Source organism: Mercenaria mercenaria, chromosome 13 (assembly GCF_021730395.1).
Source record: "Mercenaria mercenaria strain notata chromosome 13, MADL_Memer_1, whole genome shotgun sequence".
Lineage (NCBI taxonomy): Eukaryota > Metazoa > Mollusca > Bivalvia > Venerida > Veneridae > Mercenaria > Mercenaria mercenaria.
Window position 1 is genome coordinate 44,525,370 of NC_069373.1, and position 15,467 is coordinate 44,540,836.

The 15,467-nt window shown below is 36.7% G+C and overlaps 2 protein-coding genes across 2 annotated transcripts in view; both read right to left on the reverse strand.

Annotated features, from left to right (window-relative positions):
• The window catches only part of LOC123529736 (mucin-17-like), a 28,169-nt gene extending 25,064 nt beyond the window's left edge, over positions 1–3,105 (reverse strand). The window contains exon 1 of the mRNA XM_045310246.2: positions 2,973–3,105. Coding sequence (XP_045166181.2) covers positions 2,973–2,981 — 9 coding nt within the window. The 5' untranslated portion in view covers positions 2,982–3,105. The remainder of the gene's footprint in view (positions 1–2,972) is intronic.
• Positions 1,289–14,899, reverse strand: LOC123529416 (carbohydrate sulfotransferase 15-like). The gene is made up of 8 exons (XM_053520851.1): positions 14,381–14,899; positions 13,602–13,833; positions 12,482–12,633; positions 11,255–11,298; positions 10,655–10,864; positions 8,157–8,331; positions 6,899–7,049; positions 1,289–5,127 (listed from the first exon to the last, which is right to left on the reverse strand). Exons 1-8 carry the CDS (start codon positions 14,822–14,824, stop codon positions 4,958–4,960), a joined length of 1,578 nt encoding a protein of 525 aa, XP_053376826.1. The 5' UTR covers positions 14,825–14,899; the 3' UTR covers positions 1,289–4,957.
• Between the last annotated feature and the right edge of the window lie 568 nt (positions 14,900–15,467).

A 15,467-nucleotide genomic window follows, 5' to 3' on the forward strand; every position in this document is an offset into this window, starting at 1 on the left:
TTTTCCGTTGATCTGGTCTACTGACCTTCTTTTTGACCCCACATAGCCCAGTTTAAAACTTGACCTAAACATTATCAAGACAAAAATTCTGACCAAGTTTCATAAAGATTGAGTGATAAATGTGGCCTCTAGAGATTTCACAAGCTTTTCCTTTGATCTGGCCTACTGACCAAGTGTTTAACACACATAGTCATGTAGTTTAAAACTTGTCCTAAAGATCATCAAGACTAACATTCTGACCAAGTTTCATAAAGATTGGTCACAAATGTGGCCTCTAGATTGTTCACAAGCTTTCACTTTGATCTGGCCTACTGACCTAGTTTTCGAACCCGCATGACCCAGTTTAAACCTTGACCTAAGGCCACACCAAACTGATTACCTGTTCGTCGGATTTCCCGCACCAATTTGACGGGAAATGAAAAAACATATTTTAATTTTTTTTGACCGCCCGCACCTGGCATAATCTTTGCGCTTTTTCGAAATCAGTAGGAACGAAAAACAAAAAGAGGAAATTCCGAAGTTTAAACGCCCCCTTCTTGTAATTTATCGGAACATCGGAAGAACATGTTCTGTGACACAGCCACCGATTCGACTACGTAGTCTCCCTACCGCACAGAATCGAGACTTTCCCCGGTAGTATCAGTTTATTCGATTAAATTTTTGTAATATTCATCATTAAACAATCGGGCGTAACAAAAAAGCAGCCCCCTATGTCTTTTTGGTTTATGCTGAGATGACGAACGGCAAGTATTTCCAGCAACAGATGTTGAGATTTCCCCGAGCTGCAGTTTTACAGAGTTGTTTAGGGTTGCTGCGCTGTACAATAAGATGAATCCTTCCGCAGATACATTCGTATAAAACCCGCCAAGGGCATGTGTGTTTTTCAAACGCAGGTTTCTGTTTTTGACTTCTGTTGATTCTTTATTTGGTTTGAGTGATAAGAAAGATGATACATGACAATACATCAATTCTAGACATTTGCTTATATGTCACTCAAAAGTGTCAACATTTGTTTTTGTTTACTTTGTATAGTTTTGTATAGTCAAACCCTCAAAGTGCTTGATTTCCATTTGATTTCTGACAGTAAAACCCAGTCTGCTGACTTAGCACCGAATAGTACCACCTCAGATAACACTCTTCGAGTTCTTTGAGTGCTGTGTGATCTGCATTTGTAATAGATACATGCTGTCCAGCTCTACAAGGGTTAAGAGGTCTATCGTCACGAGCAGAGAAATTTTTATGTGATATGGGATAAATGAGACATTTCAGAATAATAATAGCGCTGATATATTTTTTACCTTTTATTGTATGTATCACACATTATACATTCAATACTCCAAAGACAATGCTGTCTGAATGTTACGTCACACACATTTTTTGCCGGCTTATGAATATTTGGTGTTAAACATTACACGAGCAATTATTTACTCCTTTTTTTTTGTTTTAATTTCATCGCTCTTCGCTCGCTTCAATAAATGATGATTTGAAAAAAATTTTTTTTTTCGCAGGCTCGCCCCAAGTATTTTTGAAAAAAATCCGAAAAACAAGACCTCAATTTGGTGTGGCCTAAAAATCATCAAGACTAACATTCTGACAAAGTTTCATAAAGACTGGGTCACAAATGTGGCCTCCATAGAGTGTTCACAAGCTTTTTCTTTGATCTGGCCTACTGACCTAGTTTTTTACCCCACGTGACCTAGTTTCAAACTTGACCTAAAGATCATCAAGGTAAACATTCTGACGAAGTTTAATAAAAATTGAGTCACAAATGTGGCCTATAGAGTATTCAAAACATTTTCCTTCGATCTGGGCTACTGACCTAGTTTTTGACCCCACATAATCTACTTTCAATCTTGACCTAAAAATTATCAAGACGAACATTCTTACCAAGTTTCATAAAGATTGGGTCACAAATGTGGCCTCTATAGAGTGTTCTAAAGCTTTTCCTCTGACCTAGCCTACTGACCTAATCTTTGACCCCAAATAACCTATTTTCAAACTTGACCTAGAAATTATCATGATAAACCTTCTTACCAAGTTTCATAAAGATTTGGTTACAACTATGGCCTATAGAGTGTTCACAAGCTTTTCTTTTGATCTGGCCTACTGACCTAGATTTTGACTCCACATTATACAGTTTCCAATCTGACCTAGAGATCATCAAGACTAACATTCTGTCCAAGTTTCATAAAGATTGGGTCACAAATGTCACAAATGTGGCCTCTAGAGTGTTCACAAGGCAAATGTTGACGCACAACGCACGACGCACGACGCACGACGGATGCTGGACAATGACCGGTCACAATAGCTCAACTTGAGCACTCTGTGCTCTGGTGAGCTAAAAAGTAAAAGTTGACTTAAAAATCCTCTTTTAATGCTTGATTTTTGAAACCGAAATTTTGAATTTTGAAATCGATTTTGATATGCAACTTACAAAACAAACTATGCTGACAACTCGGAGCCGATAGAGCAATAGACCAAGAAGTCAATATTTTGGAATTGACAATGCTTGACTTGCTTCTTTGTTTCAATGACAAAAAAGTCAAATCATAATAAACGGACGGCAAAAAAATCTTTCTTTAAAACTGCAGCTTGGTCATATTTTGAACAAGAGAACGCGAAAAAAATTTTCTAAACTATTTTCAAAAATAAGAAATTAGAAATTGAATCTGCGCTAACGTTGCCTTTGCAATTTTTTTTGTCAACTAGACAACGTTTTGTGGTAAACTACCGTTCTGTGCTCCCAGGACAATCATTTTGACTGGAAAAAATAGTGAAAAACAACTAATTCTCATGTTTTTCTATAATACACAATCTGACAGTAACTTGAGTGATGAAATATAGCAGTAATATTTACAGGTCACTCCCTTTAAAATACAACTTATACAGTGTTGGAATGATGTGTTTTTGTTCTAACCCATAACGTCGGCAAGTTTGTAATAATTATAACAGGTTATAAAAAAGCCACTAACCTGATCCATTTCCGCTCGAAACCTTTTAGCTTCTGTAGTGAAATATTGTTACGTAAAATCATTACCAGTTTTTGTTAAGGGAACGGCAAACAACTCCACTCGAGACATATCTTATTTCAGGGCTATATTGATAACACATTGATAAGAAACGAAGATCAACTTAATATGTAATAAATGTAAGAGGTTACAAAGTAATAACAAGAAGGCCATGATGAACCTATATCGATCACCAGAGTTGATCTAGCCTACTGACCGAGTTTTCAATCCCACATGAGTCAGTTTCAAACTTGACCTAGAGATCATCAAGACAAACAAATTGACCAATTTCTGACCAAGTTTCATAAAGGTACACGGCTAAGTCACAACTGTGGCCTCTAGAGTGTTGATAAGTTTTTCCTTTAATTTGAACGGGTGATTCAGTTTTTGACCCCACACGACCCAGATTAAAACTTGACCAAGAGGTCATTAAGACAAACATTCTGTCCTATTCTCATGAGTTTCAAACTTAAATTGTGGTCTCTGAAGGGTTAATATTTTACTTTGAACTGGCCTAGTGACCTAGTTTTTGACCCTACATAATTTAGTTCCAAACTTAACCTAGACATTATTAAGACAAACATATTCTAACCAAGTTTCATAAAGATTAGGTCAGAAGTGTGGCCTCTAGAGCGTTAACAAGCTTTCCCTTTAATTTGCCTGGGTGACCTAGTTTCAAACTCAAACGTGACCTGGAGATCTTCAAGACAAACACTAAAATTGTGGTCTCTAGAGTGATAACAAAATGTTCCTTTGATCTGGTCTAGTGCCTTGTTTGTGACCCCATATAACCCAGTGTCGAAACTGATCTAGAGATCATCAAGACAAACATTCTCACCAAGTTTCATAAAAATGTGTCAAAACTGAATCCTTCAGAGTGTTCACAACTTTCATAAAGATTAGGTCACAAGTGTGGCCTCTATAGCCTCTACTCGAGACATATCTTATTTCAGGGCTATATTGATAACACATTGATAAGAAACGAAGATCAACGTAATATGTTATAAATGTAAGAGGTTACAAAGAAATAACAAGAAGGCCGTGATGGCCCTATATCGATCACCTAGCCTACTGACCGAGTTTTCAATCCCACATGAGTCAGTTTCAAACTGTCTGGCATACTGCCTTAGTTTTTAATCCCTCATAACCCAGTTTCAAACATAACCTTGAAATCATCAAGGCAAACATTTTAACAAAGTTTCATAATCTTTTAATCTAGCCTACTGATTTAGTTTTTGAGCCCACATGATCCAGTTTCAAACTTGACCTAGAAATCATCAAGACAAACATTCTAACCAAGTTTCATAAATATTGGTCATAACAGTTGCCTCTAATGTTCACAAGGCAAATGTTGACGCACGACGAACGACGCACGCCGGATAATGACCGGTCACAATAGCTCACCCTGAGCACTTCGTGCTCTGATGAGCTAAAAAATAAATGGTAAGTACATGTGCAAATTCAATTCAGTTTGTATACTTATTGTTTCTCATCCCCCGTGCAAGCGAGTGTACCACGTTTTCTGGGTGTCTTATAATTATTTGCTATTAGTTTAACCTGTGAAAACATTACATCCTTTGTACATGTATATAGACTTTTATTTTGTCAGTTTCCAATCCGGCTCATTAAATTATAGAGATCGAATCTGTGTAGCAGAAATATGTCAAATTACAATTATAGTACAGCATATTATATAATGCAGACATTTTATTTCAGAAAGTAAAGTAAAGAAAAAATTATTTGGTGTCGATCACAATACAGTAAAACCTATGCATGTAACTGTACCTTTTGTTAGGGTATACTGAATCCTTGTTGTTTCTGTTGTTTCATCGTTTCTGTACAATTAACGGAAATTGGCCAACTGTAGTTAGATAACAATCTTATTCATTCCTATTTCTGCTTTGCTTGTAAGTATGAATAAACAAAATATATAGCGTGTTACATATAACCTAGTAATGTATATGTGGCAGCATTGTTTCAAGCTGTTGGTTAAAAGTCTGGTAGAATTCTTGTAACAGTTTCCTTGTCTTTGATAGCATCCGTTTACTGTTTCTGTTCCGTTCATTTGTATAATACCGGCTGCTGTAAGTGTCTTGTAGCTGTTTCGTTGATGGTACAGCTGTGGAAAATAGTCAACTTTTAGGTTGTAAAAAATATGTTTCGTTGGTTATATATCCATGAACGAAATATGCTGGGTATGATTTAACTACGCTAATATGTTTCAAATATACGGGCAGTCGGCTGACAAAGGACAGCACAGTATTCATAATAATTACATTTATTTTTGACGCCATGGGAGTGAAATAAAACCATTACATAATTCTGGTCTACACTTAGTCTAGTGTAATAATGATTTGACGTTGACGTCGGTTTAGCTATAGGAGACGTTGGTCGAATTGACTTGGGTCTATAATAAGTAAAGAAAGACGAATTTCTGATATTTCAGCAGGAAAAGCTTATACATTGTACAATGTGATAAAAAGGATATGACATTTGTGTCTTTCCATATCAAATTTATTAAACTCGTTGAATAAAATTAATGAAATGCTCGGAAAGTCTCGCATTTTATTATTTGATTCAACTCGTTTAATAAATTCAATATGAAAAAAAAAAACAAAAACAAAAACATCATTGTAATATCCGAAGTCTGTGTAACTTGGGAAAGAACACGTAGAATTAGTAAGTAACACTTGACTGAGCAATTGACCTCGTAACCTGTTGTCATTACAAGCTGGCCATTCAAACTCCGTGACCTTAGAAATAACCTCTGACGTTAAAATTATTCTTTCCTTTTTGAGCTGACTCTCTAGCTGAATACATATTACTAAACACAAGTATTGGAAAGTGGCGTTGTTGAAACATGCCAAATATCTTATTAGTGAAAAAGGTTAACATACATCGTTACCCTCGAATGCATGGTCAATATGTGAAAACAAACCCCATTGCGACCTTCACATAGTGCTCAACAAATACACGGATTGAACCAAGATGTCGCACTCACGAGATTTAGGACATATACTTCTAAATCATAGCCATGAATTACACGATCAATGAGCACAAAGTTTGTTTGTGCTCGGGAATATTTTGTCTTTTAATGTTTTGTAAAAACATATTCTTAATACGAACTGTTTTGTCATGTCATGATAAAAGTTCTCTAACAAGGCTAAATTTGGAAACAGAATGGCTATGCTTTTATTTTCTTTTCCCAAAATTAGCTAGAAATCTCAGTCCTTCATTTACATTATGGTTTTAAATCAAAATCTAATTAAAAGATATATCCTGGAAATATCGAGAATATATTCCTGGTATTTCGTGTTGTAAAAATCACATTTGACGGAGAAAAATAAGTAGTAAAAAACAAAGCTATTATTTTTTCATTTTCCTGTATAACATGGAACATATTTAAACTATTGGTTCATCAAATATTCATTTGGAATGGATACACGTCCAAAAACATCGCCATATTATACGGAGTAATGATAAATCACCTCATAAAATGACAGCGGTAAAACACTGAAAATATAAGTGAAAGGATAACTGTATACTAGTATAAAATAGATATATCCAAATATGAAAAAAAATAAAAAATTGTGTAACTACAAATGGGGAGAAAGTCTTTGACCACATTTTGCAATTAACAGAAGTTTCTTCAGTGGCTGCAACTCAGTTTGTTTTACCTTCCAAAACTTTCTAGCAGTTTCACTGGCTAAAATGTGGTCACTAATTTTTTGTGGAGGGTCAATACATTTTCATACCGTATTAGGTCAAGTGGTCGTTAAAACAAGGAAATTATTTCTATTGTTAATGCCAATCAGACATACATATTTATGGATGATCATTAACTAAATCAATAATTAATAATGTGGAAAATAACACTAGTAAAAACTTACTTAGGCCGAGAAATTTGAATATTTTCATAAGTATTTGCATTTTATTTGGACCCCGTGTGTCTTCGGATTTCACAACAAGTACATTATTTTGCGGAAATACTTTCAGCCAGTCAGAAAGGAAAATGTGATACATTCCGACGTTAAGGCGTACCTGAAAACCCAAAAAAGATATCAGCGTCTGTAAGCTGACCAGACTGATCATGTGTTTGTATGTAAGTGATAAAAAAAGGTTGAACAAAATAAGAATACAACTGTTTTCTCTTCTCTAAATGACCACAACGTCTACAACAGCGCTTTGTAAAATGTCTACCTCACATATTATTTTAGTATCATATATGCAAACTCTCAGAATGTAGTATTATCTTCGAGAGGATGTGAATTTGTTGATATTTACACATTCTATGTATTACCTGTCATATTCGAATATACCAGACATCACACATGCTCCCAGTATAAGAAGAAACTCTAAATGTGCGGTATCTCCAATCAACATCCTTATCTAAGTCATATACGTGTATGTATTACCTTACATGTCTGTCAAGTTATCATGCAAATCATATGTATAAGCTTTTGATCTACAGTGTTTATCTAAAATTTCTACAACAAGGTAGGTTGAGTATATGACTTACATTGTTTATTCGTATTCGCCGGTCATTTATGGCGTGTATATACAAGCTCGACGAGCACGTTTTTTTCCATGAAGCCTCCTAACCCATCTATCACGGTGTTTTGTTAAGTGTAAGTCTTACCTTATCTGTCTGCATGATCCAGGATACTCCTACTTGAAGTGAAATTACTGCAATGTAATCCACGGTGCTTTGGACTTGTGTGCCTGCATATTTCAGTCATTACATAGATATCACAAGCGGAAATATTTCAAACAGAAAGTGACTGAATCACCAATCCTGTCTACCACTGTGAAAAGTGGTGTTTTACCTTGGATGTATGTATGTATGTTCAATTCATAAACAGGAGGTGAAATTACCAATAGGACATTTTCTTAAATGCATGTATTACCTTCTATGTTTGTATGTCCCAATCACTTCTACTTTATAGTACAGATGCCAATTATCTGGCATATATTCGTACTGGCCCACATTAAGTCAAATTACCGATCCTGCATATCACACTTTTCGTGTATGTTTTATCTCAAAGTTCTGCAAGGTCCAGTAATAGCATATGTCATAAGCCAAAAAACTCTCTGAATGCAGTGCCTCCTACAGGAAGTAACATTAATAAACCTCTAACATTGTTATACCTTATATGTCTGTATGTTCCAGTCATCATACATGTCATAAACGCATGCTCTCAAAGTACGATGTCTCCGACAGGAAGTAAAATTACCGATCCTATCTACCACAGTGCTATGAAAATCTTCAGGACTGCACACATAGCCGACAGACGATGACATGTATAAATAGTCTGAATAAAGTCTGAAATACACGTACGTGTGTAAAAATCACATTTCTATCACAGTTAAAACAAATTTAATAAATGTGCAAGACGTCGTCGGTTTCAATCAATGGGGTAACGATTACACATCTTCCGTATTTTTTTTTCAGAAAAGACTCCACATAACTCGAAGTATGATACAAAGCTCAAACTTAGAAATAAGCGTGACAAGGTTTTATGTCTATACCCCGCCAAAGACATTCTCCCCTGCGAAGGGTTTATCATGGTATCTTTTAGTTATTTCGAACTCTGATGGGTGAGCATGGTCGAAGACAGTGACATTACTTTACGCTGTCCGTTTGTACGTCATTTTATTTCTGAACGATTGTTCGAAGGACGTTACCAATAACCCCGGTCCAAGGTCAAGGTCGCAACTGAAGATAAAACATTTCAGCCTTAGATTTCGTGTCAAATAGTTTCACTATTAACAGACAAGTCGTTCAATAACGGTGATTATTATTCAGCAGGCAATATCAATGGAAATTCAAAGGACAGATGCAATTACATGTTTGTCCTGACATTCTTTTCCTACCTTTAAAGCAATCCCATGAAACACCTTTCTTTTCAAGTGGTCCACCGAGAACAACACAAGTCTCTTACCTTTCAAACACTCCTCTAAAAACACCTCCTTTTATCTTTCAACTGGTCCACCCAGAGCACTACTTCTCTATTACCTTTCAAACAGTCCTCTCACAACACATTCTTCACCTTTCAAGTGGTCCATCAAGAAAACCACACCTCTCTTACTTTTCAAACAGTCCTCTCAAAATGCATTCCTTTCCTTCCAGTTGGTCCACCGAGAACACCACTTCTGTCTTACTTTCAAACTGTCCTTCTTCTTTTCAACTGGTTCAACCAAGAACATCACACCTCTCTCACATTTCAAACACTTCTCTAAAAACACCTTCCTTTCCTTTTAACAAGTCCACCTAGAACACCACATCTCTTTTACCTGTCGACTGGTCCACACGGAACACCACTTCTCCATTACCTTTCAAACAGTGCTTTCAAAACCTCTCCCTTACTTTTCAACTGGTTCACCTAAAACTCCAAATCTCTCTCAACTTTCAAGCAGTCATATGAAAACACCAAACTTTCCGTTAAACTAGTCCACCCATAACACCACACCTTTTACCTTTCAACCGGTCCAACCAGAACACAATCTTTCAAACAGTCCTCTCAAAAATCCTTCCTTTCCTTTCAAATTCTACACCGAGAACACCACACCCCTCTTACCTTTCAAATACTCTTCTCAAAACACCTTACTTTCCTTTCAATTGGTCAATTCAGAACACCACAACTCTCTTACCTTTCAAACAGTTATCTCAAAATACCTTCCTTTCCTTTCAACTCATCCACTGAGAACACCATACTTCTATCACCTATCAAGCAGTCCTTTCAAAACACATGTCTTTTTTTTCAACTGGTCCGCCAAGAACACTACACCTCTCTTACCTTTTAAGAAGTCCTCTCTAAAAACCTTCTTCCTTTCAACTGGTCCAATGAGAACACCACACCTGTCTTACCTTTTAAACAATCCCTTTCCTGTCAACTGGCCCACCGCAAATACCATACCTCTCTTACTTTTCAAACAATCCTCTCAAAACACATCCATTTCCTTTCAACTGGTTCACCGGGAACATCACAACACCTCTATTTCCTTTCAAACAGTCCTCTCAAAACACCTTCCTTACCATTCAACTGGTCCTACGAGAACACCACACATCTCTTCCTTTTCAAACAGTCCTCTCAAAATGCATCTATTTCCTTTCATCTGGTTCACCGGGAACATCACACCTATCTTTCCTTTCAAACAGTCCTCTCAAAACATCTTCCTTTCCTTTAACTGGTCCAATGAGAACACCCCAACTGTCTTACCTTTCGAACACACCTTTCAAAAAACCTTCGTTTCCTTTCAATTGGTCCACCGACAACGACAACATCATTCCTCTATTACCTTTCAAACAGTCCTCTCAAAACATATGTCTTTCAACTGGTCCATCGAGAACACAACACCTTTCTTACTTTTCAAACAATCCTCATAAAACACCTTCCTTATCTTTCAACATGTCCTTCCAGAACACTACACTTCTCTTACTTTTCGGACTGTCTTCTCAAAACACCTTCCATAACTTTCAGTTGGTCTTCTCAAAATACAACGCCTCCCTTACATTGCAACTGGTTCTCTCAAACACAACACCTCCATAATGTAAAACACCTCTCTTACCTTTAAAATGGTTCTCTCAGAACATAACAATTCCATACCTTTTAACTGGTTCTCTCTAAACACAACACCTGTCTTACCTTTCAACTGGTTCCCTCAAAAGAACAATTATTTTCATGTTTGGATTAATTCTATGAACATAATTTGCATTTGTAAGTGCAGGTTCTGTTTGTCTTTCGTTGCCCGGCAACAGTCTCCAGAACTTGTTGTCGAATATTGTGTCAAAAGAACCATCACCTAAATAGACAAAATCAAGACAATTCTGTATAACATACGGATGAAAGTAGCTTCTGAAATATTTAAGGTACGGGCACTTTGCTACATTTACGTCCGAAGAATGCCGAATAATCCGTATGTGATTTCGGCATTCTGTGGTTCTTACGGAAAATAAGGCATGTGCACTTTGCTACATTTACGTCCGAAAAATGCCGAATAATCCGTATGTGATTTCGGCATTCTGTGGTTCTTACGAAAAATAAGGCATGTGCACTTTGCTACATTTATTTCCGAAAAATGTCGAATTCTCCGTATGTGATTTCAGCATTCTCCGGTTCTTACGGAAATTAAAGCATGTGCAGTTTGCTACATTTACGTCCGAAGAATGCCGAATTCTCCGTATGTCATTTCGGCATTCTCCGGTTCTTACGGTAATTAAGACATGTGCACTTTGCTACATTTACCTCCGAAGAATGCCGAATTCTTCGTATGTCATTTCGGCATTCTCCTGTTCTTACGGAAATTAAGGCATATGCACTTTGCTACATTTTTGTCTGAAGAATGCCGAATTCTCCATATGTGATTTCGGCATTCTCCGGTTCTTACAGAATTTAAGGCATATGCACTTTGCTACATTTACGTCCGCAAAATGCCGAATTCTCCAAAAGTGATTTCGGCATTCTCCGGTTCTTACGGAAATTAAGGCTTGTGTATTTTGCTACATTTTCGCCCGAAGAATGACGAATTCTCCATATGTGATTTCGGCATTCTTCGGTTCTTAGGGAAATTAAGGCATGTGCAGTTTGCTACATTTTTGTCCGAAGAATGCCGAATTCTCCATATGTGATTTCGGCATTCTGCGTTTGGGTAGTTTCCATTTTAGCGGTCCTCACTGACTTTGACTATTTTAGGAGGGTACTGTTATGTTTAAATTCTTGTTAAAATAACATAGCTTTGGTAAGGAGCCAGTAACGCTAATGAAAAAAGCAGGGGTGTGGGGGCGGCAGCCGCAAAAGTAACGTGACGTCATGACGTTTTTCCGAGTGGGGACAGCTAAACTAGAAGTGTCCTCTGCGGTTCTTACGGAAATTAAGGCATGTGCACTTTGCTACATTTACGTCCGAAAAATGCCGAATAATCAATATGTGATTTCGTCATTTTGCGGTTCTTACGGAAATTAAGGCATGTGCACTTTGTTACATTTACGTCCGAAGAATGCGGAATTCTCCATATGTGATTCCGCATTCTGCAGTTACTACGGAAATTAAGGCATGTGCACTTTGCTACATTTACACCCGAAGAATGCCGAATTCTCCGTATGTCATTTCGGCATTCTCCGGTTCTTATGGAAATTAAGGCATGTGCACTTTGCTACATTTACATCCGAAGAATGCCGAATTCTCCGTATGTGATTTCGGCATTCTGCGGTTCTTACGGAAATTAAGGCGTGAGCACTTTGCTACATTTACATCCGAAGAATGCCGAATTCTCCATATGTGATTTTGGCATTCTGCGGACCTTACGGAAATTAAGGCTTGTGCAGTTTGCTACATTTAAGTAAGAAGAATGCCGAATTTTCTATACGTGATTTCGGCATTCTCCGGTTCTTACGGAAATTAAGGTATGTGTAGTTTGCAACATTTACGTCAAAAGAATGCCGAATTGCCTAGAACAAGTGTACGTAATCTAACTGAAGTTGCTACCGACCACTTAAAGAGAATACTACCTGTAATGCACTGGTGAAAGTCTGCTTTTTTCTCCGAAACACATCTTGTAATTTTCTCAGTGGAAGCTCTTAAACTATCTTGGTAAAAATTTACAGCCTTTTCAATTGAAACGAAATCTGTAAGATATAAATACATTATATTATTATTATATTCAGAGACATGCAGAAAGGTAAAGTAACGTTGCTTTGCTGGTTCACTTGAAGAAGTTTGTTCAAATCCTTGACCTTTACTTGCCGGAGATCCTGATTGACTTTCGGAAACCCTGTACTTAAAATAGCCTATATTAGACTAGATTTTTTTCTAGAAATAAGAGCCTGCGATATTTCATAGTCTTACTAGATCCTAAGTTAATCACTGAAACTCACGGCTAATTTTGAATGTAACTATTACACAGTCGTCGTTCCATAGTTTTTGTTATTGTATATCACTTTAAGTGCTGTAACCTGATTCGACGAAAACTGAACGAAATAGTTTCAACTAAATGAGCTACTGACCAAATAATTATTGACCCCTGAAATATGAATTATTGACCACTTTACTATCCTGTTGATCCAGATTTATCTTGGAAACGAGTCAATAGTTCATATTTTCCGTTACACTATCAGTAAGAAATGTAGATTTGATCATATGTTCGCATCTCAGAATTCAGATAAAACTGTTGGGACACCTGCACTTCACCGGTAAATACTCTCTCTATATTCTTAGGGGTGAGGAGGGGGGAGGGGAGGGTACCGTCGCACCCAGATTTTCTTTTAGTCTATTGAATAGATTATTGTTACAATTTATTTTTTAAGTATAAACGGAGGTCTAGTGGTGAAGGAGTCTGTCTCTGAAGGTCTCAGGTGAATGCCCCGCGGCGGTGACGTCAACACATTCTCATTTGTCACTAGTACTGTATTTTTTTCCAAGAAGCGGACCTAAAACCTTAAAGCTGGTTGAAATAAATTAGTTTATTAAACTATATGGGCATGCATTTCGCATTACCACGGACATTAATAATTGTAATTAAAGCTCAGAACGCTACTGTTTTATTTATATAATTATTTACACTGCAGTGCGTATTATACTTTTAAAATATACTCACCATACTGTTTCTTGTTAAAGAAGTTAATTTCCTTCATATGTAGCCAGGCCACTTCCGGATGTTGTATCAGCTTTGACCAGAGATCTGTCTTTCCGCACTTGGGAAAACCGGCAATCATAAAGTACGGAACACAGCGGAGTTGCACGATCCCTCGACTTCTGGTGTACCTTCCTACACTGGCATTCTTGAAAAGGCACGGGTTTTTGAAGTTTTTTAAATATATTGGGGTTTGCTGCAATGAGAGACACAGGGGATGTAGTTTGTGTAAGTGTCGTAAGTGTGGAACTTGCTTATTAGCAATAAAAACTATAATATTTTGAAACCTGGCAGATAATTCTAATACTTCATAATGAAATTATTCGAAACAATTAATCCTGGTATAGAATACCCTCATTTTCCCCTGCATGCACTTGTCAGTTATAGAGTGACCAATCTACGTAACGTACACACGGGAAAAATAGCTTGTTTCAGGTAACATTTTTGTTTATAATTTTCTTATTACTTGACCGATATTAATAAGATAAGAAGAACATTCGTCCAAATATTTCCAGTACTTTTCCCAAACACTTCTCCAAAACTTGATTGTATGACAGGTACTTTGTGCTGAGGAAAACCTTCAGTGCTTTTTTGGTTAAAATCCTTCAAGGAATAAAACAATTACAACCAAACATGTTACCTGAATGGAATGATTTTCCACGTGGGTACGTTACCTTGAAGTGGGGTTTGTTATCCTGAATTTAATGCAAGGGAAAGAAACCTGATCCCAAAAATATTCTTACGTAATCTCGGAAATCATGTTTTTCTTTAAAATTTGGATCATTGACGTGTCTACCAAATTCTTGCCCATACGACTGTAGCATCTTCTGCAATAGTGGTACCCTGTGACCATGTTGCAAATGAAAGTCTATGGCTTCAATTCTGCCTTCTTTGGGTTCTTTAAAACCTTGTGATCGTCTGCTTCTGCCAGCTTTCATTGCATAATTTCTGCTTCGATGAATACGTGCTTGGTTAACGCGTGCGAAAGAAGACTCATTTAAGTAATTTAAGTAATAGTTGTCGGCTATATGTCTTTTATGAGCAGTATGCTGTTCTTTCGCATCGAGGGTTATATAAATCCATAATGTATAACTGAATAAAAATATCCAACCACAGCACTTCAGAGCTTGTTTGATTGATGACGCCTGCATCAATCTCCTCATAAACTTACACACACAAGGAATCATTTTGAAAATTTCATCCACCTTTTTAGGTATAGTTAATAACAAGTGTATTTAATTATTTCTTAAAGTATTGTTTTAGCATTGTATTATCAAAAGAGTATTGATTACGCTAAAGTGTAAATATACAATGTTATGGCTGGTATTGTACGGATATTAAATTACAGTTCATAAAACAAGTAAATGTAATGTGTTTTCTTTTAACAAGCGAAAAGCGGACTGATTAACACTAATCAAATAATCTGATCATTAAAATACTTCATTAGATGCCGTAATGCTTTTGAGTCTAAAATGTGCAACTCATGCAGTTTGAGCAAAATTTAATATTTACAGAGCAAATATTATTATACGTACGTTGCATGCGGGGTACTGGGTGATTTCTTTATGCTTTCACAAGACTCATCCGTATAGGACTCAACGCAAATGAGGACCTCATATTACGATTGATTCGGGCTAGGTTTAGCTTTCACAAAAACTCATCCGTATACGACACAACGCAGGTAGGAACCGCATGCAAATCGCATTAAAAGCCTGTTCTAATCCCGGGCTACTATGACTCATGTGATTGTCCCACTCTAATATTGGAGATATATCTTTAAAATTAATATCGTGATCTAAAATTTGAGGGATTTCGCCGATTGTGTTAATT